This window comes from Brachyistius frenatus, unplaced genomic scaffold, assembly GCF_029030835.1.
Source record: "Brachyistius frenatus isolate BFR_SWC_R1_liver_20210118 unplaced genomic scaffold, ASM2903083v1 Contig_58, whole genome shotgun sequence".
In the NCBI taxonomy this organism is placed as follows: Eukaryota; Metazoa; Chordata; class Actinopteri; family Embiotocidae; genus Brachyistius; species Brachyistius frenatus.
Window position 1 is genome coordinate 653,366 of NW_027210657.1, and position 25,077 is coordinate 678,442.

Consider the following 25,077-nt stretch of genomic DNA (forward strand, 5'->3'; position numbering starts at 1 on the left):
CAAAACATATTATTAAGTTTCTTTCCAATACTGACAAATAGTTAAAATATACAAAATATGGGATTGGAACATGCTACTATGACTCAAACTTCTTGGACACATATTTGCACTGATTATTTCAAAAGAAGAATAAATACAGATTTGGCCTTTGATGCAACAGTGACTCTCCAAAACACAAAATAGGGCAGGTAAGTCGGGCAACATGTTGGTGCCTGACAAAAATGTCACAAAATGTCATGAAGTGAGAGCCCAGAGTCTGTGACTGCTGTCCACTCAGCATCCAAACCGTGTTCGTATCAGTGACTGGCATTTTGGCCTTGGGTGATAGGCAAGAGCAGGCAGCTATCGGGAGAGATAACAGCCAACACATTTTTCCATCAACATGCTCATTGTCACGTAGAATGTCAAAAGTACAACACACAAGAAACAAGATGACGGTTAACTTCACATACTGTATGAAAATCCCAGAACAAACACAATTGAAAGGAAACAAACGCCGTGTAGGAAGAGTCAACACATCTCGTTTGGAAATGGAGAGAGAAAGCAAACAGAAACCTGAGGAGACAACTAATCAAATACATTATTTATCAGAGAATATGTGGACTAGTATGCACAGTGCTGATACCTTACAGATGCCGTCGATGCACATATCTCGGCTCTTGTGTCCCTCGTAGCACGGTGTCCCATCAGTGACGGCATCTCGCATCTTTTCAGAAAAATGTTCGTTCAGCGGACGGCAGTGCAGCTCGCAGGGGTTGACTGACAAGATTTTGGGAGAGATCCCCAAAAAATACAGATAAAAAAAAAAAAGAAGTGGAAAGTTGTGATAACAATTCACATATAATCTACAATAACAACCAGCGGTGTTCTTTCAACACTCCTACAGGCTGAATCAAGTTTAATCTGCTCACCTCTGTTGATGACCGATTCCCACTTGTAGAACTTGCCCTTGTATGGCAGCATGTTGAAGTGACTACACTGGACGTCTCTGAAGGGGGTCAGGTCGTGAGGACACTGTGCCGTGTTGCAGATCTTGTACCTGCGTCGCTCTCCCAGACAATATTTCCCTCTGTACTTCGGACTGCAGGAAAGTCAAAGCTGTTAATTTAGAGCCCCTCATTTACTTTAAAGGAAACAGGAAAAGCTTTAGAAATGATCAGCAGTGAAGCCCAGCTGGTGTTTTTTTGAGGCTGATATGGATCTCAATGTTTGAGAACAATGAAAATGAGATCATGGGACATGATATTCTCTTTTGTTATATGATATTGTGATATCTGTCTGTTTTATGATGACTCTCTCACCGGCAGGCGACTGGAGAATACAAATGTGAGTTAATTTGTTTCCTGCTGTTTCTTTCAGTCCCCACACATCAATAGAAATACCTGCACAATTTAATATTTATACGAGTCTCCCTTTTCACACAAATATATTTCATTCATTACTAACTGAAAAAAATAATTAAGTGAAAATGAATTGTATATTATTTTACCCATAACTCTAAGTGACATTTCATGTTATGTTTATCAGCTATTAAAAGTTGGATGAAACTTTAATTTGTGGCTATAGTAAGATGCTTTTTCTTCCTGTCCAGAGAAGGTAAAATTCAGATTCAGGGTTGACCGTAAATGTGCGCTTTGCACGTTTCTGATTCTATTTACATCTTTCTTAATAACAAACTTACACTGGGTTATCACAGTCTCGTTCGGCACTGCGGACGCCAGCTCCACACGTCCTCGAACAGGCCGACCACTCGCTCCAGGACGCCCAGCCACCATTTACACGTTCAGGGTGATATCCAACTGCTACACACTCCCCACTGAAACACCACTGGTACAAACATCATCGAACAATTGAGCACATGATCCAAGTATCATATCCTGTATCTTACAAGGCAGGAAATCAATATAGCAGCTCCGTAGGTATTTTTTTTTTCCTGCTCAGTCGTTTAGCGTAGACAGGCAACCTCAAGTGAAACAAAGTCAGCTTCTGCTAACATCATGAAAAATGTATAAACTCTCATGTTAATGAAACACTGACTTTCAGGGGAAATGATGAGAGCTGCTATTTCACACAGCTTAAATTTGTGTCATTTACTAAATCAATATTGATGAGCGACAGGTGAGGACACGGGTGACTTACTCTACAAAAAGCATCCAAGTGAAACCCAGAAAACTTGTAATTAATTGCTTTGTTTGAAAGAAAAAAATAACTTTTAAGGCAACATTAGATTAAATGCGCCATAATAATTATCTTTCAGTGTTATTTGTTACACTGCTCACGTACTAACAGAATTATTTACAGTCCAATCTTCACATAGGTGTTTGTTAAATAACCAAAATAAACAAAGCCCTTAAATTTGAAAATTAAAAGATTTACAGTTGTCAACAACAATATTTGCATTGTCCTCACAAATCAAATTCTGTTAATGAATCTATAAACTTTTTTCCAAAGGCAACTGGACATTCTCTCATCCGAAAGGCTTCAGTTCTAATTGAGTGAAGGGGAGTTCTTGGCTTTTTAACCTCTTGTTGGGTCGCTAACACTTTAAGAGTCGATGAGGTCACACGTCAGACCCAGCCATAAATTCTGGGAGTCGCTACCGTGACGGTAGGAATGGGTTTTTGGGTCGTTGATCCAACTAGCCATCATGTGAGTAATTAGAGTCCTGGTGTTTTTATCTTCTTCGGCAAGGATCTCATGACTGCATTTTAAGCACGGACTGTGTATAAAGGTGGACGTAGCTTCGGGGTCTAAAAAAATGAGGCAGATGCGGTAGTACCTTGAAGTGCAATACCACCGGGTGCCACTAGAGGTTGGCTGCCAAAAGCCTCCTGCTCCATAGACTCCCATTCAACTAGTCTCATAAAAATCAATCGAAATCAATACAATTTCTCCACGAGTTATCGTGGTTTTTTGAGCTAAAGCCATCTGAAATGAATCCTGTCATTAATTAGAAAATAAGCTTCAAAAAAGCGTGTTTTGGGGGGTATGTCTGTTTGATTGACAAACCAACGGGTGATGTCACTGCTGGTTGCCACTTGGTTTTAAGTGGCTAAGTGGTGTCGTAGATCACCCCTGTTCGGTGATGGCCTCTGCAGTTTAAACTGTCAGTCTGCCCTGACCAGACTGAGTACGTCGCTGTCCTCAAACGAGCAACCCTTGTCCTTGAAGTGAAGATGGACTGCCGAGACATGTCTTGATGAGTTGTTTCTTCTGATGTGGCTTGTGCTCAGGAAGCTTGTTGTTTTGTTTCCATCATATAGAACTCTGAGCATTCCTCGCTGCATTGAACTGCAGACACCACATTGCTCTGCTTATGACTGAGAGGTCTGTCCTTGGGGTGGACAAGCTTCTGCCTCAGAGTGTTACTGGGTTTGACATGTAGAGGGATGCAGTGATTTTCAGACACAACATAAGGAATGCCAATGATGCTCCATTTGTTGCCCTTTTCCTCTCTGTTTGTCCTGCTTCTTTTCTTGGTTCACCTCATGTTCTGGGCCCGAAGGTCAGTTAGAACTGAAGAAGGCTTTCTGATGAGAGGTGAAGCATCTTCGAGAAACTAAAACAACTCCAGTTGCCTTTGGATAACACTTAGATTGAGGATGAGCTGGATGATTGAAAATCTTCAAACACAATTTTTTTCCCCCCGTGACCATGAAATGAGAGACCTACCTTGTCATCACCACAACTCGTTCCATCCACAGCTCCATCGAGCTTTGAGTGGCAAGTGGTTCCCACGGTGCACCACAGGGTGCTGCAAACATTCTAGAGAAGCAGAGGGAGATTAGTGTTCATGCTGTTGTCTACTTAATTCATTTCTAAAGGATTCCCTAAGTGCACTAGCTGAGATATTGTGTGAAATAGGCGTAAGTACCACATTTGACATTAAATGAAATAAAAACATGCACGTTGACAAATATATTGTGCAGCTGTAAGATGAGCTTGTTTTTGCATATTGCATTATAATGAAAGTATGAAAGTATTTGTTGACTTAAATGTAGCATCAGGTTTGTATTTTTCTAAGTTTCTTATTCGTCACCACACACTTTCCCACCCATAGGTTTACTATTTGTCTGAATAAACTGCGTGAATGCTGCACTTCCACCGGAGTTCACAAAGATGACATTAATATTGATAGGATGAAGCGTACTCCCACTCACAACTCATCATGTTTGTCTTTGCTCTGCGTGATAAGACGCGGCTTCTTTTCAGACACAGCAAATCAGATAAAGATGACAGGCAGGGACAATCAAGCAAAGACCGCTGATATCCCCATCTTTTAGAAAAGCATCTCAATGTGAAATGAAAGTCTGAAGGACTGAATTATGTAATTTCAACCTGGTTTCCAGTAACTATGAGTTCTCTGCGTAATGCTTTAACAGAACAACTGTGACGATTTTCAAAGACATTTCTGTCGATACAATGTGCACTTGGTAAAACCTCACAAATTAAAAATCTGCTATTTAAAGCAGCAGTTTAACATTTTGAAAAGTTTCCGTTCTAAGATGTTCCACGTTCTCATGTAAATTAGTTTTGCTTAGACTAAAAACAGGAAGCTTGACTCCGTCCAAAATTAAAAAACAAACTGTAAAGCTGACTAATGAACTCGTTACATCATGTTTGTTTGATGTGGGCAGATATCAAAGTGTTTTTAAAACGGGTTTTTGAGCGGGAACATCTCTTGGCACAATAAATCTTTCGTCAGACGGCCCGGCTAAGAAAACATCAAAACTGCCATCAACGGCATCATGTAATTTGTACACTCTAGTCCAACTAATGGTACTATGAAGCAGGTCCCCTTTTTATTTGTATGTTATGCTGTGCTACCATTGACATGATAACTCACACTTACTGTACAGTAGGTGCATATTCTTATGAAAAGGAGGAAACATGGAGGTAACTAATTTCTACCAAATGACAGCATGCTCTCGGTCTTAGGAGGGAAGAAGACTGCAAACTGATGTAAACAATGTCTGAACATACATATTTTATAAGGAAAGAAATTCCCTCTCCACCTTGGTTAGGCCTTTAGGATACACACAATATACATTGGTGCAAAACACTGAATGTCGACACACCTATGTGTGTTTACAAGGAAACAGAGGGAACTTTGAAGAGCTTGGTAACCTTGCTATTAAAAAACACAACTCTACATTCTTAAGAAACCATGTCAGTGGGAATTTGTGGCCCCGACAGGATCTGTTGAATTTTAAAACAGCAGGCTGGTGGTGTTGTAATTCTGTAAGCACCCCACACTTGGTCTTCATTGCAAGAGGAAGCTTATAAAATGTTTTATTGTTTTGTAATAGTTTATTTTTTTCATTGAGACACTCCATTGCTTTCTTTAAGAATAACATTGCTGGTGGAAAAATGCATGTGTGTGGTCCTCATCAGTCTAATCTTTTACAACTCTTGTTGCTGTAGCCTGATTTACTGTGTGTGATTTATTTACTTATCTCAGCTCCCAGTCATAATATACAGTAGTCTTACAATCCTCTGAGGCATACAGCTTTGAAAGAAGAGAACATTTAATCAAGTTCACATGTATTTACCCAGACATACGTATAACATGGAAAACACTCCCCTAAAGGAGTCTATCTATAAAAATCCTGTCAAAAAATGTGTGTGCATCGACTCTATATGTCAAATATACAGAGCAGATGAGATTCGTCAACAGTGAGCTTGAATACTAAGACTGGTTTAAGCATAGTTAATCTGTCAGAAATCTCCTCATGCCAAGTGTGACCAACGTTAAAGCTACCGGCAACACAAGATATGATTTTTACTTGGGCAGAGGATTTAAATTCAGCTTGTGTCACAATCCTACGATGCAAAGTGAGATATGGGTTTCATACGCTAACAGGGATGCCAGTTTGTCAGGGCGAGAAAATTAAACCTGTAAGCTGATAGAAAAACCTTTGGGAACCTTAAGGCTTCACTAAACTCAATCAGATCTGGCTGTCGGATGGTCAGAAAGACAGAAACCGCATCCGCTCACACCAGACGGTGAAGAAAAATAACTATTTTGAAGACGTCAAGTATGGAGAGGGAGGATTAAAATAAAATGTTTAAACAATAGCATGTTTTCTTCCTCTCTTTAGCATCTGGCTATTGAAACAGGTGATCATTACAACTACAAAGACTTTGGCCATCCAAAAGCGCTGGACTGCATGTCAGACAAGCATTCGATGTCACTTTCTTAAGTAATGAAATCTGTAACCTCCATTCAGTTGTGTTATTAAATCGTAGTTGTCCAAAGGTGATTTTTATAATTCAGTTGGAAAGAGAAAAGAACACAATCTGGGCCTCTGCTGACAGAAGACAGCTGGGAGGGACAATAAAGAGCAACGAAAAATGTGTACAGGCTGTTGACAGCATTATCCTCGATGCTACTGTCCACAATATGTTATAACATGCTTGTAATTCTGATTAGTCAGGCAAAGTCAAAGTAAAAAGGTTGCTGTCTTGTTTACTACTGCTACATTTTAGAATTAACCCAATGTATGGGGATTCTTCGCGTTCGCCAAAATTCAGCCAAAGTTTTTTTAAATGTCTAAGTTTAAAATGCATTTGAATTACAAATGCCTGATATGTCTTAATCTCGTAGATGTGCAACTCTAACTAGACTTCTGAAATGATATTTAATTTCCTACTGATACTTGTAGAATTGCAGCGACAGGAACAGACTTTCAGGCCAAAAGCAGCCAAAGACACTATTACGATTCTCTAAAATCTCTCTTTTCCCTGTTCTGTCTGTCTGGGTTGATAAAAATCATAAATGCAATTGGTATGGTCTCATTGGAGAGACTCTCAAATACTTAACATTTAAAAGCTCATCTGAATGAACATGATTATGAATTGCTAGCGGCACAATAGCACAAAGCTCGATGACTAATAACATCATTGTAAAATGAGGATCTATTAAACCCAAACATAAGTAAGAAGTACCAAGCAGTTATTATCTTGTGACACTAGTAAAAATATCATATCATTAAATAGAGGCTCAAACCTCGGGAGACAAATTTACTGTTGAGTGTTGATAATGACCATATGACTGATGGCCACACAGTTAAGTGCCAAAGGTTGTGGAAGTCCGGCAACAGAGCTGCTGACTCCATTCATGAATCTAATTGGCTCATATATTATCCATCTACAATGCAAAAATATTCCCTCAGCCCCAGAACATACGAATTAATCCATATAGAGCATTTTGTGGAAGCAGCAGATTGAAGAGGCCGTGTGTTAAGAAATCAATAAAATGGTGAATTGACCTGTCTGCAGTTAGGAGTGGGGATCGGATTGGAACTTGTGTTATGGATTGATTCTTCAGGCTACAATTAGTTTCTCTTGTGGCTAGTTTAAATGGAGTGACAGCACAATTTCATTTTTTTTCTATCTCGAAGCGAGTGTGCCTGAATTGTAACAAACACGTTGTTGTCAAGTCTAATTTCCATCCTGATATTACTGTGCACTCGGACCAATAAGCCTATAAGAACAGCAGAAAGCGGAGCAGTGGGGTAAGTGGTCTGCTTCATTTTCTGCTGAGCAAATTGTCTCCAAGGTACTAGCTGCCCTAAATTCTCATGGCTGAAAAAAGGTAGGTACTATTTTCACCTATTATTCTCCTAGAATGAACACCAGTCAAAAACAATACAGCAAAAGACAGGGTAAATAGTTACAGGTGTTTATAGATAATAGGTAGACGAACAGCAGATGGCATTGTGACGAAGAAAAGACATGCTGGTTTAGTCAATATCAAATCAAAAAGGAAAAAAGAAGTGCGAGACACAACGACAACAAAACAACACAGGACCAAACAGAAAAGTGCAGGTGAGGACAAAAGTAAACCATATTTTTTCCATACAAGTGCACGTGTATGGATTTCTTTGAATGTATGTATAATTTTAAAGAGTCTTACATCCATCTCGTCACAGAGCAGAGACCCAGATCCGTACTGCAGCTGACACTGATGGACAGCGCTGTACAGAACCCCAGGAAGCAGCGAAGTCACAGACAACCTGTCCTTCACTGGGGGATTATCGAGGCACCAGCCCCAGCCACGACTAGGAAAGAAGAGGCGGGGATTAAAATACAGTTTACAAAAGTCTCCAGTTCACAGGAGACTTTTTTTTCTTTGTCATACACAGTACCATTCTGCAATATTTTAAAATTAAAATAAAAAAATGTTTACCCTCTTCCTGCAGTTGATTGCAAGCATTTACACAGGCTATGTTAGAAATGGTGCAGTACTGGCCAGGAAATATTCAGTATCCAAAATGTAATGCAAGGTTTCCTCTAAATAAACATCAGAAATGAATGCAATGATTCTTCAACAACTGACAATCTGACAACTATTTTTAAAGTACAAAATTATCTATGGGATCTGCAGTGGAAACACAATCAATCTCGCAAACTACTAATTTAACACCAGATTATTGCAGTAATCCTGATATTACAACCTACTAATACCTTAGTTCTGTAGTTCATAGCACTGTATGTTCACAAACATAATATGAGTATCTTTATCTTAATATGAGCAGCATTTCATGAGTAGCTCCTGGTTTGCACGAGGATGCACATAGGTCTGCCCCCCCCCCTCACACACACACACCAGCAATTTAATACATGTCCCTGCCAATGGTTTCACACTATTTCATTAAACAGGTGTGCCAGCAAAAGCAGAGTAAAAAATATATGTGAAAATCCAGGCCACTTTTCCAGGGACAGTGTGTAGGAGTGGCCTCTAATGGTAAGGATACAGATAAAAAAAAAAGAAAAGTAGATCCACAACTCCTACACGCTGAACCTTCAATGAAAAAAAAAAAATTGACAAAACAATGAGCTATGTTACTAAAAATGTAATAAAATCAAAACAATAACTACACTGCACGTCCAGCTGACAAGACACTAATAAAGATATCCAGTCCAATTCCACTAAATGGCAGCTCTACTACTGCAGGTTATAAACTGGAGCTCAGACATGACAGGAATCATCCATTTCGGCAGTGTTCAGACAATAATGAAAACGACTGGCTTAATGAGGCTGCTCTAACTAAAGGTCAGAATTTCAAACTTTGGGAATCTATAATTAATATAATTATAATTTTTTTTTGGCACTGGCAGCCACAAGAAAACCTTGGTTTGGACACAGTTATATCTGTTTCAACTCAATAAGGTCAATCTATGAGTATCTGCATGCATAATCAAACACAGGTGCACATTCTGTGTATGACTTCTTTATTTATTCACAACCTGGCAGTCACTATGCAAGCAAAGTCCAAGTGTTTTTAATCTGATGATTACCGGTGTGATTATGTCAGTCTTTTACAGTATCATGATGGACTTCACAGCGGTGTATTAACGGACTCGTCTGCAGCGGAGTGGAGTATAATGAGAAGGACAGGTGCTTTCACAAGCAAGTATTCCAAGGGTTCTTGAATGATCAACTTTAGCACCTGTTACATGTGTTTTTATGACCACTGGTCAAGGCCTATTGGCCACGTCTCCATAAAACTTGAGGAGAGAGCGCATATCAAATTTTATGTGGAGTTTTCGGGGAACTGACTGAAGTTGCAGGGAGCCAATTCCGGTGAGTTGGGGTGGTGGGGCGCTACGATTGTGTGGTTTAGGGTGAGAAATTCAAACATTTACAATGCACTGTGAGCGAGGCGTTGTCATGTTGGAGAACTCAAGTGATATCACGCCACAGTTCAGGTCATTTGCACTGAATGTTTTCCCTCAGACACAGAACATCACGGTTGAACTCGGTGTTCACAGTCTGACCCTGGGGAAAGAATTCAGTGATGCAACTTTTTCGGTCTTGGACAGCAATGTTCTACCCCTGGGAAACGCAAATGTCACTCAAAACATCTTGCCCAGCTCATTGCTTTATTGCTGTAGATTTTCAGAAGTATTACATAGGTCTCTGTTGCCGAATTCCTGAGTTGGACAGAAAATCTGGCGTGCGCCTTGTTCTTGTGTCCATGGAGAAATCGCCCGTACCAGTGATCACAAAAACATTGGCCTGTTGTTGATCAAGTGACAAAACTTGGAATACTTAAACACAAAGGTTATAGCCTTCGCCTGCTGTGAACTGTTCGTGTGCAAAAGGAGCAGTCGCTGAACTTTTTATCCGCCCTTGTATACCGACTCAGCCATTGATGTAGTGGAATTGAAAATGGTTTTACTGATACTAAAAACACGGCTGGTGAAATTGACATAGTGGAAAAAAAAATTGATAACACCACCAATTTTGAATGACTGGAGGACTGAGTACAGCCAAGTTCTTAATAACTGTCATTATAGGTTTCCATTATTGTAGGCAATTACACTAAATTCTGCCAGTCACAGTAATTGTAAAAGGAGCAAAAATTAGGTGCTCCATGTTGCCATCATACTGCCAAAGATACAAGATAACTACATGACAGTACTAAGTCGGAATTTAATTAATTATAATTAACGGAGTGAATTTAAAAAAAAAAAAAATAGATAAGAAATGACAATAATGAAAAAGTAAATTAAATTATTTCCAACTAACAAATTGTGTTGACTATCAGTTTGTAATGGTTAAAAACAAAGGGCATTGCAAAATGCATGCCCCAAACCAGCATATTTACAATCTAATGAGCTGGAAATTAAACAATGTAAAGGGGAGGGAAAAGAAAAAGGAAAAAAAGAATTTGTAACAGCCTAACAGCAGAAAGCATGAATACAGAATGACAATTTGAGTCTCCATTTTGCTGGGATCAAATGCCTCCTAAAGCGAAATTTTTTTATTGTCATCTTAAACAAGAAACAAAGTTTTTGATGTTGCATTTTATTATTTGAAGCTGCCAAATCTCCATGATGAAAGTTCTGATGAGATAACGATGCGTCTAATCATTGAATTAATGTGAGGCTTTTGATATGAATTTCAGTAACAATAAAAAGGCTCAAACGTGACTCCATCTGTTTGCTGTTTGGTGCTAGTAAATAGTAGATTTATCAGAATTTCTTTCTTTGAAATGACCAACACTGATGGGAGCAGTGAGAGTGAACCACCAACAGCAAAGCTGCAGGCTGTAAAACTAAAAAACAAAGAGCTGAAAGTTGGAAAGATGCTACATGTAACTGATGGGGCCTGCAGAGGCAAGTGATAATTCTTTGTGGGTTGACACAAGTGACCTGTTTCATAATGCACAAAGTAATTTCACAAATTACTAATACAAAAATATGATTAGAGTGGTTTTAAAGGGTAAACGCTGTGTAAATAATCCAGGTATTTAAATGATGAAAAGCTTTGCCAATAAAAAATAAATAGAAGGCACTAAAAAGTGTAAATTACATTTTGTATTTTTAAATATTTCACCCAACATTTTAAAATACTTTCTGAATAATTTATTTTATGCCTTGAGTTAATCTAAATATTAAGTCCTTAATAATCAAACATGGAAATAAAGGCAGTACAAAAGGTTGTGGATGTATAGGGGTTTAAAATGATGAATACATCAGATTTAAAAGACAAGGAGAGCGACGAACAGTTTACAAAAAAATCAACATGACGACATCACATTGACTATTGAACAGCAGCAATTAAATTGTTCTCCATGAGTGCCTCTGGCCTGAAAGAGAGTTTAGATCGCAAATTAGATTATACTGCAGCCTTTGTCAAAGCCAGCTTTCCTGGAAATGTTTATTCCAATCAATTACCTCTTTCTTGAATTGATAAACCTCAAAATGAATTCAATCAATATATGAGCTGCTGTTTGAGACATCTCCTGGCTGTAACAGTTTGTTTCAAGTGCCATGAATCCTTTTTTCAGCAAGTTAATGCACTTCATTTTCTTTTGCAGCTTGGCCTCTGGCCACTCGGGAATTTAGACATTGGAATCCAGACACTGCGGACACTAAAGGATGTCTCTTTGTACGAGCAGCCGATTTATGTGATAATATCTGCATTCAGCTGTGTGACCTTCAACATTCCACATAAAATAACACCTACAGATCAAACCTCTGAAGCAGTACGAGCTGTGCGCTGTTTGGACAACTAGAGTGGTATACAATAGAGGCCTTGTTTCGCACACTACAGCAGAGATAAGACGGAGAAAATGCAGGCATTTGGATAATAAAATGGGAGTTGAAATACCGATGGTGAATTCTCTGAAAAATGGGTGCAATTGATGTAATTATCTGGGTACAAAGATGAAAAGATGACAAGTGGGACAATGAAAACATAAAAATGTATGACAATAGTGTTACTGTTCATATTTTTTGCTGCAATATCCATGAAAACCTTTATTGTCAGGTCTGTCTGCCCAACACTTTGGCCCAGTGCGACTCATCACATCCACATCAAATAGACTGGAATGAAATTTGGAACACATATAGAAGAATATTCCTCAGAGGATTGTTATCATTTACAGCTTGTCTAATACCACCAGTAGGGAAATTGTGAACATTTTACTTCATGACAAAACACCTCAAAATCGAAGTACCAAATGTCATCACGCCACAGTTTTAAACCCAATGCTAAAATAGCGTGATAACATGCTAAACATGACAGCTACAAAATGATAGTCAGATCCAATTGAGACAAACGTTTATCGAAACTAAATGGAATGTGTGGATTTTAAGTGCAGAGACAGCTCTGTGTTTTACGGTCTGTCAGACCCACACACACACACACACCAACCACTAGCTTTCGTCTCACAAACTCCCACCAGTGTAAATATTGCCCCGCAGCCTGTTTCTTTTCCCCACACAGTGAAGTCAAGAAGCTACCATGCTGTCAAGGAGCTGAACACCCACTGAATGAATTCCAGATGCTTGGAGCTGAGAAACTGGGGCAACTATCGTGAAATATTTCAAACACGTGATTGCAGCAGCTGTCTGTGTAGTTGACAGACACACACACACACACACGCTGCACTGCACATAAAAATAGACAAGCAGACAGATATACACGGTAACTATGTAGTTCTGTTACTATGACATCAACGAATGTGAGACTAAAGTCGTTGGCTCGTTATCTGGAACATTTGACCAAATTTTTACAATTGCATGATTAACAATGTCAAATAATAGCAATTATACCATCAGTCACAGAAGATGAGACTCACATTATAATTTTAATTATTATAAAACTTTTAACAAGTGTAGTAAAAAAACTAACACAATGGCAGAGCAGTTTATTTTATACATATACACTATTTTGCTTTCAGAGCAGAAATCTGAACATTGGACGGAGACAAGTTCAAAATCCTTGTTTCATTTTGTTGACATTAAATTCCAAGACTTTTACGAAAGGGAATTTTATATATCTCTTTTTGTTTCTTAATAAATCAGAAAATAGTGTCGTCAGCCATAAAAATGTTAAATAAATCAGGATCTTCAGAACATAGTTGGGGATACAAATATATATATATATATCATTCATATCCTGATATAAAACAAACCCTCTGTAAAAAATCTTCAGAACATAGTTGGGGATACAAATCAAAAGTAGGGTGTATGTAAGTGCTGCTGAGGTGGAGATTTCTGACTCGAGTACGAGATAAAATGTAATTTTGAGAGCACATCCTTTGTAGATGTATTGTAACATTAAAGGCTGTTATCTCAGGTTTCCTTTAGGGGCACAGACTTGTTGAATCACGATGTACTGCAAGATATTTTCACTGTAATAGCACGACAATATGCTTGCAAAGATTTTGAGGGAATTTTGAAGAATTCATGGTCTTCTTCCTCTGTGAAAACTATAAAATGAAAAATGATTGGCTGAACAACATCCTGGGCTAAATGTTTTCTGTAAAAACAGTTGGGTGTGTGTGAAAGTAAAAGGGGCCTGACAGTTCTGCCTTGTAATTAATGTTATGTCTCCTGCAGTGAAGAACAGCCTCTCTGCTGTATCGCTAGTACTGCAGAGACCCATCATTATTAAAAAAAAGCAGCATTTTCTTTAGTTGGTTGGTTGTGTGTGTTGGACAAGCTGTTATTGATCAGTGAAGGATTTTGGTGCTCCATTAACAGTGTTTGTTGGTGATGCGACAAATTGGGTGCTGCAATTATATCTAATGACTACGTATTTTCAGTAAATGTCAGTCGTATCTGCAAATATGTATTCGGTGCATCCTTCCTGTCATCAGTTACAAGTGAGCAGTGTAATCTTTGTTAGATATTATCCCTGGCATATTTCCATTTTCTGTATGTGCAGAACCAGTTATGAAACTAACACACACAGCCCTGAGATGATGGGGTCAGGGTAGTAGGAAAGCTGCCATTGTTTCCTTCAATCAAAACTCTCATTTAATTTCTCATTCCATGTCTACAGCATACACAGTTAAAATGTAATATTTGAACACTTCATGGCTGACCAAACTTCAGATATAGCCCCTAAAACACTGCGATGTCGCAGGTCAGAACTCCACATCTGATAAGCTAAACAATATTCTGATTGAGGACTCTTTAACCAAGCAAGTAAGGGCAAAGCATGAAAATTGAATTGTGGCTGACACATCTGTCTAACAGGACTGCCGCAAGTTATCCTCTCTACACATCCAAGTGAAACGAGTATTATTGTCCCTGCTGAGTCTTTTGACATTCTGTGAAGGAGAAAGGGCGCCGAGATCTTGAAAAAAGACTTTTCCCTGCTACTGGAGGAACCGACCGACTGTCAATCACAACGTGTACCTCTCTCTGGGCCCATTTCACCTTCAAGGAAACTAAGTGGACCATTAAACAGAATCCTTGGACTGAACAAATGGCTGAAATTGGTGTGCCTTACCAATAGAATAAAGTTAATTGGCAATTTCAATATCGATATCTACTTTAAACAGATTGATCTAAACATCACTGGATCCAGACTGCTTGGTGACAGCCTGCAGGATACCCTTGAGAGGCCATACCTGAGTAAGAAGGTGTGACGACAGACTGCTAAAACTGTCAACACATTTAAATCAGGGCTTAAAGTGTTATTGGTTGGTGAAGCTTTTAAATAAATTCAATATGTAACCTCTTTTTAATCACTGGCCTCTGCTCTTGTCTTTTAAATGCAATTTTAATATTTTCTTAATATCGTATCTTCAATGTATTTATATGCCTCTGTAAAGCACTTGAATTTCCTTGTTCTTATTGGCTTTTAAATGCAATTCTAATGTCATTTAATGTGTTATTTCTAATGTAGTTTTCTGAAATGTGTCTTAATGGGGCTACATAATTAAACTTGGCTTGCCTCACTGACTTCAAGACTTTTACATGGATGCATTCAAAAAGTTGTGGGCACATGACTTGAACTTAAACACATAAACTTTTATGTCAGACAGCAGTGAAGTCATACAGAACATTTGGCACTCACTCTAGGAAGCGGGTGATATATCGGCAACTGCAGCGTGACCACCTGGGCAGGGAGGTGCCGTACAGGAGCTGTGGAGACATGACGAAAGGTCGTTTCCCAATGGGTTCACAGTCATTACCGTTGCCATCATGCTGAATCCCAAAGCTGTGACATAAAAGCAAATCCCAAAAATAGGGCAATTAAGGTGAGTGGGCACAGCATGTACATCTACAGACACAGTGCAACAACAAAGAAAAAAACATTATCTGTTTGCGAACTGTTTGTATTTACATGCTTAGATGACAATATTTAAAGTTACAATCCCAAAGATCTTCGTTTTGTTCTCTGGCGGCATCTATGGTGGTGAGCAGTAATTACAACTGCTGCTGGTTAATGGAAAATGTGTCAATTTGCACCACTTGTGATTTTACCAAAAGATGTCGCCACAGACAACCAGCTCGTTCAGTTCGTAATACTGTAAATGTCCGAGATTTCATCAGTGGGCCACAGGCTCAATCATCGTTGAATTACCTCATACATTGTGATTTACAGACATTTATTAAAATGAAAATATTTGAGGTGAACTTCAACATATATCCTATTTTATGGTGGGCGAGCCACAAAGCCACTTGAACAAAGAAATTCTTTACACAGCAGTGAAACAAGGAAATCAAAGGCAAACAAACACACAAGCTTTCACATTTCTCTTTTTGTTGTCCTTTTCTTATGTTCAGTATCTGTTTCTTCAGATCCTATGTTGACATTATGGATGCTTAATACTGTGTCAAGGCTGGAGGCTCAGTAACAAGAATGAAAGCTCCAAAGGAATGAAGGTGCTGATTTAATGCCAGCATTTCTTATGTCTTTCTTTCCACCATTGATTAATAAATGTTGGTCAAAAATGAATGAACTGAAAACCCACAGCTTCTCTTGAGAACAGAGAATGTTGCACTATTAAAATGAATTATTAAAAGTGAATTGTTTCAAAGAAAAAAGGGGTTTCACCAGAAAAATTCTTACACTGGATGTGTCTTTTTGGAAATTTTTAAAATGTATATATCATTAACATAACAGGAGTTTGAAAAAAAAAAAAAAAAAAAAAAAAAAAAACTTGTTTTTTTTCACAACTGAAATTTCTGTGATTTGTTTATAGAAAAATCTGAGCATAAAGAAAATGTTATGCAAATGAATCTGACCTTTTAAGCTCAATAAACAATGTCACAATTAAAACCTAATTCAAAATGAACGTGTGCGTTTTAATGATGACTTTCAATTTTTCAAAGGGTTAAGAATTGATTGAATAACAACTAAACAGTCTAATTGTTTTCACTGCATGTGATATTTTAAAAAGTAAGAGGGATCTCAGGATTCTCAATTCCAGCTAGACATCGAGGTGGCAAGTATATTTTATCAGGTGTAGACATAAATTTCACATAAGAGGACACCAAAAACAACTCAATAAAACTAATATTGTACCAAAGTAAAAGCTGTTTTTCAAGGTAAATGACTTGAAGTAACTCCAGTCCCATGAATATGTGCTCAGCCCAGCCGCCCCTGTTCCCATAATATGTATTATATTGCTATGCTCCAATGGGAGTTGAGCCACGAGGATCTCAGGGTGCCCAGATGGAGCCAGGGAGGCTTTAACCAATACTGCTGTGTACGTATTCATAGAACTGGAGTCACGTCCAGAAACTACAATTTTTATGGCATAAAAAAAGAGGCAGCAGTAAAAATTAAAGCTAAAGAAGTAGGAGTTTCTGATGGTGGCAGAAGGAAAAACTGAATCGCTTTTCCCATGTCTTTCCTCTTAGTAAATCAGAAGAGGCCTAAGCAGGTGGTAAAAAAAGAATCTAAGCAAAGTGGGCAAACTGTTTTTATCTTTATTTTCCTTCTGTTGCATTGACTGCAATGACACTAAAAACAATTCTGATTCAGAATTCTGAGAAAGATTAACACTGACCATAGCATGTAAAAAAATGTGTTTCCTTTTACGAAGACCACTTCTACCATTGCACTTTTGAATACTGAATTTTACATCGCTCAGCCAGATCACTGGAGACTCTTTCCAAAAATCCTGTTATTCACAAGGGTCTCCAGTCAATCCATAGTTTGTTCATGCATTCAGCAAAACACAATGAACATTTCTCAAGGGCTGATTGCCAAACACACCCTCATAAAAGAGGACACGGGGCTTATATCAATATATTATCAAGGATGAATAGTTTTTATGGGAGGATTTTAAAGGTACTTCAGGCTCAGCTGGACTACAAGAATCAAAATGAACAAATGAAGCCACACTGTTTTTAGTGAAGTCTGAAGAGAATGTGATTGTAAATTGCATTTTAGTACAAATGCACTGGTGGAGTACAGCTAACATTGTGAGTGTAATGCAAGACTCTACAGCCCCATTACAACACTATACAATCAGCTGTAGCCAAGGTAGAGAATAATTTGCCAGTAGTGACAAAGTAATTGATATTGTTTCTTATAATGCTGAAATATATTGGTCACATTTTATCTTCAACGTACTGAGGGCATACATTTAATTAAATTAAAATTAAATGGCAGCACTAATGGTCTCAGCTAACTAGTTTCTATGGAATATTAATGAGTAGTTGGTATGGAATATCAATTGTGAGTCCTTATTGGTTTGACCTGTTATCTTAGTGGGGCTATTTATGTGCTGTCATGTAAAATAAACCAAACAACATTAAGAATAATTGAAGACTTAATTAAATACTCATACCGGTTATCTAAAATATAGATTGGTAAGCTAAGGAAAAAAGCCTCTGTGTTGGTCCCCTGTCTTGAGAATATGTGTGTGGAATATGGCTTTTGTTTGATGTCCTGTCTTTTTGTTCTCTTCTGTGGGGCTGTGTGCGTATTTACTTTACGCACACAGTCTGTCTATCTTTTCATTTGAGGACAAAACTTAACACTAATTAAAGCGCTGAGAGAAGATTTGACTGAAATTGGCAGTGCAATCATGTCTCAAAGTACAAACATCAAGGACAAGCACAAAATTCCATAGAAAAGAAAATAAGGGAAGGGATTTCTTTTCCCAGACAATCCACAAAGTGCTGAAAATATGGACAGAACTAAATTATTATGACTTAAATAACTGCACTTCTGTGCTTGTGTTTTTTTCATGGGATTATAGTTATTTAAAAAACAAAACAAAGTTCAATTTCTAATATCCACTGCTGGGTGCTGATTTATTCTAGAATATAAAAACTAAACTCCAGGACCCAGCTTACATTTTTTAAGAGAGGCCGATAAAAGAAAGTGTGAATGCAAAACTGTATTGCGTTACGGAAGCTGTCACGACTTTTGCCATCTGGTGCTCTTAAATGGTGGTATTGACTGATGTTCTAAAGACTAGAATATTATAATGGTGGATATTTGTGTTTGTGAATGCAATGAAACCTTACTTGTGTCCCAGCTCGTGTGCCACAGTGAAGGCCAATGGAAGACCCGTGTCCTCACTAATGCTGCAACTGCGATGTGGCTGACACATCCCAGCCACATGAGACAGACCCAGAGTCTCACAAGGCATGTTGATGGCTGCACAGATGTCCTTCCTTTGGAAAGTGAAGATAGGGGGGTTGGTCAGATATCAGGAGGAAAACTGGGTGCATTCATTCATTCAATTGTAAATGTGCATTATTCCAATTCTAGATCTTAATAAAAAAAAAAACTAAATGTATCCACTTATAACAGCTGTGGACATGTCTGAACTGTACAGATGCACTGTATGTGACCAGAAGTACATTGTTATGCTTGAAATCCATTTCTTGTTTAGTTTTTTTGAATAACTATAGTGATAGTGTGCTGTGTTCAGACCCTGATGGGGCACTGAAGCTGCTGTTGTCCACACCACAACTCCCACAGTATGTAGAAACAACTTAAAAGCAGAACAGGGCAGAAATAGAGAGTAGAGACATTAAGTAATAATGCATCAACCCGGGAGGAAGAAGAGGACAGAGGGAGTAGATATGAACATCAAAAGAATGAAGAGTGGAAATTAAAGAAACGAAAAAGATGCAAATTGTCATTTAGGCAGATTTTTTTCAGACAAGTTTGCTCACTTCTCAATGCTAAATGGCTGCTATCTTCAGCTCCATATTTCACATACAGACATGAGAGTGGCGTGGGTCTTCTGATTTTAAGGGGAGAAAATAAAGAAGTGTTTCCAGAATTTCAAACTATTACTTTGGGAGTGTGACGGACTTGTGACAGTTATTGTGGCAGATGAGAAGTACTTTACCATTCCTGAATGAAAGGTTTAAATATTTAATTGGTGCATGGCTGGATTTTGGCAGTTTAAAAAGTAAAATGACAAAGAGAAGAAAGGCTTAACTTTTAAAACCGCATAGTTTCTTTATTATCTTTCTGGGAGATGTTTTTTTTTCTTTGAGCAAAACACAACAGCATACAAATCTCTACATAACATGTGGTTCTTCAGTGTGTCACATTTCAGAGACACAGTGTTTTTGTAACAAACCTGGTAGCTGCATCGAGATTTTGATATTTTGCAAAGTAAATATCTTTTTTCTTTTGTTGGGACTCGTGAGGCCAATAATTTATTGTACTGTTCAGGACATTGGTTTTCAAAAAAATCTTTCATCTCAAGCAGTGGTGAGCAGCGCTTGGTTAGGAGGTGTTTGTAAAAGCCGTTTTTCTGCAATATTGTGTATCTTCACATGTCCACAGATCAGTGGGTGTTGACTACAAAGGGAAATAATGAAAGTATAAAAACAGAGGCATAGTTCAGTAGAAAGGACCTTTATTCCAGCTGCACTCCTTTCTGTAGCTGTTTTAATAACCAGAAGTTTTCTCCCCAAGAGGTGACATGAAAACCAGTGTATAAAACCTCCCCTTTAAAGTGCCAGAGAAACGTATCAGTGTCAGATTTATGCTTTTGCATGGTTCACAAGTAGGACCCAATCCACAGAAAATAAAGTTTTTAACCTCGTGATTTTTGTTATGCTATAAGACATATCATGAGTGAAATAAGCAGTCAGCACCATGCCTGAGCATTTCCACTTAGGAACTGCAGTGCCAGTCTGACAGTGAGAGTGAATTCAGACAGCCAAGGCTTCATAAATCTAAACCCGTTAACTAGCAAGGTTTCCATATCATCATGCTGCAGGAGGGTGGCAAAGGGATGAGGGGCTTATTTGCATATTCACGCAGCCACATAAACTTAATGAGGGCAAATGTGTAAAGCACGATTTAGGCACTAGGGGATATTTTTGTGGGGGGGACTTTTATAATTATATAATTTGGACAAAAAGAGATTAGTTTTTTAAGGGTTTAATCAAAGCCACATTAGAAGGAAAACAGTCTTGTAAATGTCATTAGAGCCAATGCACTCGCAAATGAACCCAGTTTTTGTGCTCCTAGTTTTCCAGCAACATATTAACTGAACAGCTTTTGTAAAAGCATTTAGTACCTGCTCCTGTATCAATAATGTGAAGAAAGTACATTTATACAGTTTTGATTTTAAATAAAAGCTTTTTTAAAATTAGCTGATAAAAATCACCAACAAAATGAATTTGCCATGAGGTCCAGTGAGGTTCCATGTGAGGTTTGTATTAGTAGGCTATGGAATAGGTTAGCCAACATGGCTGAAATAATATTTACTGTTTAAATGAGCCCTGGATAAGGAACATGTGTGACATGGGTAGTAATTATGGATTTGAAGATGTTTTTTTTCAAGATGGGGAAAACTGATACTTTCTCTCTAAAAGGTATTCACAAGGTAAAATGGGTGAAATTAGGAGCAATCATTAAAAAAATATGATTTATGATCTGGAATACTAATTAAAAAAAGTCAAATTTGTCCAGTATGTGACCTGAGATCAATGAAAAATTAACAAGTTTGTTTTTTCTGCACTTTATTCTGGCAAGGTCATGTTTCTTTAATGATACAAGTTACTGAATACTAATAAATGACTTGGTTGTTTTGATAAAGGAGACTTTGAAACTTACTTAATGAATACTTACAACTTATTTAGTGAAATCACGAGAGTTCAGGAAAAAAACATGCATCTCTCAGGGGTGGAGTTGTTCAATTTCTTTGTTGATAAAATTTACATTTGCCATCCATCTATTAAAACACCTGGGATCTCAGTATTATTCTGTCAATTTATCTATTAAGTGTCTCTGTATAGTTATGTTGGATAATAAAACACAAAAACAACAAAATAAAGTTTGGTATAGATATGATGCAGCTTTGATTCTTCTCCTTGCAAGCATCTAAATCTGTTCATCTATAACTGCATCGCAGCACCACGATGAAAACAAACTGCAAATTGTCTCCCTTGTGAGACGGTGTTATGTTTGATGAAGGAACCAAGAGAGCTCGGTGAATCAAGTTTTAATTTACCTGGTGAGCAGAACAGCTACATCATGATGCAGCGGGTGTTCGTCTCCTTTCATGTTGAGTTTCTTCTGCCACTTGCAGAAGCTGTTCAAGCTGTTGTCAGCATGGTGTGTAATCTTTAAGTCATCCTGTTAGCCAGATGTCACAATTAGATCACGGGAAGAGAACCTGAAGTCAACATGTCACACATGAGCAGGTAATGCACTCTAAGTGTAGAAAATGGGCCGTAGACATCGCCCAGCCGAGAGAAAAATACTGGTATAATCTGACGTGAAAATGTTCCAAAAGTGTTTTGGGTTCAGTTCAATTGTACTATCACTGCTTCCATCATTTGATGCTGCATTTTAGCGGGTCTTGATTACAGACAAAAGCAACAGATTCATATGTAACTCTGTTGTGTACTTAAACCTTTAATAGCACAGATTTGCACTATTCTCACATCAACCCTGTTGGCAGCCATTTCTGTACATTTTTACAGCTGGTTTGGATAACATACCTCTTTCAGTGTGAGTGTCAATTAGCAGCAATTAGCAGCAACTAAAATAGGTCGCTGCTGTTGATTTTTCAATTATTTTTTTTTATGAGAGGGGAAAGGAAAAGAGGGGAGAGGGGGAGAGGAGCAGGCTCAGTTTTATCTCTCGTAATTAACATAACGACGAACACATCATATCCAGGTCAAGTCACACACCTGTGAGTGAAGCACATAAACGATAAACTTTGCACTGAGCTGATAATGAGGGCACAATGTAACCTTTGTAACACAAAGCCCTGGGTAGACGTCAACAGTGAAGCGAGCAAAGGGGAACACATTTTCAGGAATATCATTCACTGAAAGGAAAACACCACGGGGACATCACATGAGTGTCGCACAGTTACAAGAAACGCACTTGGCATAGAAAAAGAAACACAACTTTATAAAGAAATAGAGAAAAGCAGCGAGCGGTGCTAAAATGGACATTTATGACACCAAACTCCCTAAAAATTCATGTAAGAAAGCATTTTGGATTCAATGCCACGGATGGTGACGGTAACTGTGAATTAAGTTTACGTTTTTTGCTGACTTACTCAAAGTACATGGGTTATGAGTTGTGTTTAAATTTCCATTCCACATGAAGTATGCAAAAACAGGAGGTGTACTACGGACCACTCTTTTTAAGTGACACTCTTAATATTGATCAGTTTGCCTTTGAGAAATAAAACGTATACTTTTTTTTTTTACTTTGTGGGATCTAAAATCAACCACACCTCCTCAATCTACACAAATATTTGGTTTTACCTCATCCTGCTCCAGTAGAATGAGTCGAACAACCACGATGTTGATAGCGTTTCCAATGCTGGCATCTCTGTACAGACCTGCCACCTGAAAGAGAAATCCATTAAATATTACATTAATCCACAGCACTGGCTCAATACAATAACACAATTTTTACAATCCAGTAGCTGTTATACCAGTAGCTGTTATATATTTTACTCAACCACGACTGAGAGAAAACAAGGCTAGCACGTAGCTGCTACGAGCCAGACGTTCTGGAAAATGTTGGAACATAATCGAAAATACATTTATCATAAACAAGGAAATGACAGAGATCCAACATGAAAATAGACCAGTCCTGTTAAAGCTTCATAATGCAGGAAACCCAACAGTCAGACCTTGAAATGTTGGATGAAAAGAGTGATACATTTGAATCGGTTACTTTTGCATCTAACCGTGAATGTTTGGATTTTAATTTCGAGGCCAAAACCATACACTTAAAAACAGCATTTATAAACGTATCAAACATACTTCTTTTCAGAAACATTTTGTCCTCTGTTTTTGGATGTTTAAATTGATTTCCTTCATTTCTTTCATGTATAATGCAACTTACAAGGAGATGCAGAATTTCAGAGGAACAGGTTTTTGAGTTATTAAGAGGTTTGACATGGTGCAGTGAGCTTTTTAACAACAATTCCTCCTCTCAGTATTAAAGCTTCAACATATTTTTTTATTTCACATATTCTTGCAAAGAGCTAAGGCTGCAGGAATAATTTAATGGACAATGATAATAGCTTATAATTTTATATAACCCTGACTTCTCTGCACTAGAGTACCACACAAACACCAATGTGTGAACACAGAATGAACTTTCAATTAATTGGACTCCCATCAGCTTTCAGCTTATAGTTTCTACTTTGTGCTTGAGTAACATGAAAGTTGTTAACAGCGTCCGAGGAACACAAATTCTCATTTCAAAATAAGATGGTTTGCTTGGATGGTTTTGTCATTGTTTTATGTCCAAAGCCTCAAAAGTTAAAGAACTGTGTAAATGAAGTGTAAAAATCGATTGCATTTAATAAGTCATCTTGCTGCAAGTTGAGGTGACAATTGAAAGAGGTGCTTTATGAAGGGTAGAAGGCAGTATGGGGTTGATTACTAGAGAACAGGTAAGGTCAAGGTCAATTGATCTGAGAAACAAAGTGACTATGAGCATCATTTGCAACAGAAGCTTCATCAGAGAGCAACACCAAAGCTCTGCTGCTGATCGATCATCATAAAGGTCTCATTGAATTCTTCAGGAATTCGTTCTGGAACTGGAACTGGCGGCATGTTTCACTTGCTGTTGCAGAAAACATGTATATAACAAGACCTTCCTGTTTAGGGTGGATATTGGTTTACCATGAAAAAAAATGAAAAAAACGGCGTGCTTAAAACAAAATACTTGTCAGACTGCAGGACAAAGTCTGAAACTCCAACAGCCACACTCACCTTTTCAAAGTCTGAAGGGAGGTGGCTGAGTCAGGACATTTTTGTAACTAGGTAACTGCTCAGTTGTGCAAAAACTATGCAGGCATTTAAGTCTGTCTCCCTTTGTTTTCTTATGCTGCGTTCACCCCAGTAGAAAAAATACATTTGACCACCTATGTCACAGCTAAAGTGAACAGTAGGTTAGGTTAGGTTAGGTTAGGTAGTTACTTTATTAATCCCCGAGGGGAAATTTTTTCGCTACAGCAGCATACAGAAGCAATAAGATAATAATAGAATAATAGAAAAGCAATAAAATAGCAGTAAAAAAAAAGTATCGTACATTATATGCTGTTGAACTGTGCATTTATGAAATAGTGTAGAATTTGGTGGCCTTGAGGTTTCCATATACCATATACAATAATCCCCTTTGTAGCTTTATAGAATAGCATCCCGTCTCCTTTTATTTACTGTAACTTATCTTTTTGTCTACTATCAAAACAAGGCAATCATGCCCAAAGAGATAATAGATTTTTGTAGCCAATTCAATGGGCTTTCATTTTGATGTCATTCATTTATTATGTATGCTTCACAAGCGAACTTCAAGCTTTCCATCTACATATTCAACACAGTAAATGCCTTGTTCAATTCTCAAAACGT

The 25,077-nt window shown here is 38.0% G+C and overlaps 1 protein-coding gene across 1 annotated transcript in view; it reads right to left on the minus strand.

Annotated features, from left to right (window-relative positions):
- The window catches only part of LOC138624996 (A disintegrin and metalloproteinase with thrombospondin motifs 7), a 65,615-nt gene that overhangs the window by 25,872 nt on the left and 14,666 nt on the right, over positions 1-25,077 (minus strand). Inside the window, exons 5-13 of the mRNA XM_069705609.1 lie at positions 22,975-23,058; positions 21,702-21,826; positions 18,742-18,891; positions 15,329-15,472; positions 7,919-8,063; positions 3,673-3,765; positions 1,682-1,827; positions 912-1,081; positions 626-759 (exon numbers count right to left, since the gene is read on the minus strand). Of these exons, the coding sequence (XP_069561710.1) occupies positions 626-759; positions 912-1,081; positions 1,682-1,827; positions 3,673-3,765; positions 7,919-8,063; positions 15,329-15,472; positions 18,742-18,891; positions 21,702-21,826; positions 22,975-23,058 (1,191 nt within the window). The remainder of the gene's footprint in view (positions 1-625; positions 760-911; positions 1,082-1,681; positions 1,828-3,672; positions 3,766-7,918; positions 8,064-15,328; positions 15,473-18,741; positions 18,892-21,701; positions 21,827-22,974; positions 23,059-25,077) is intronic.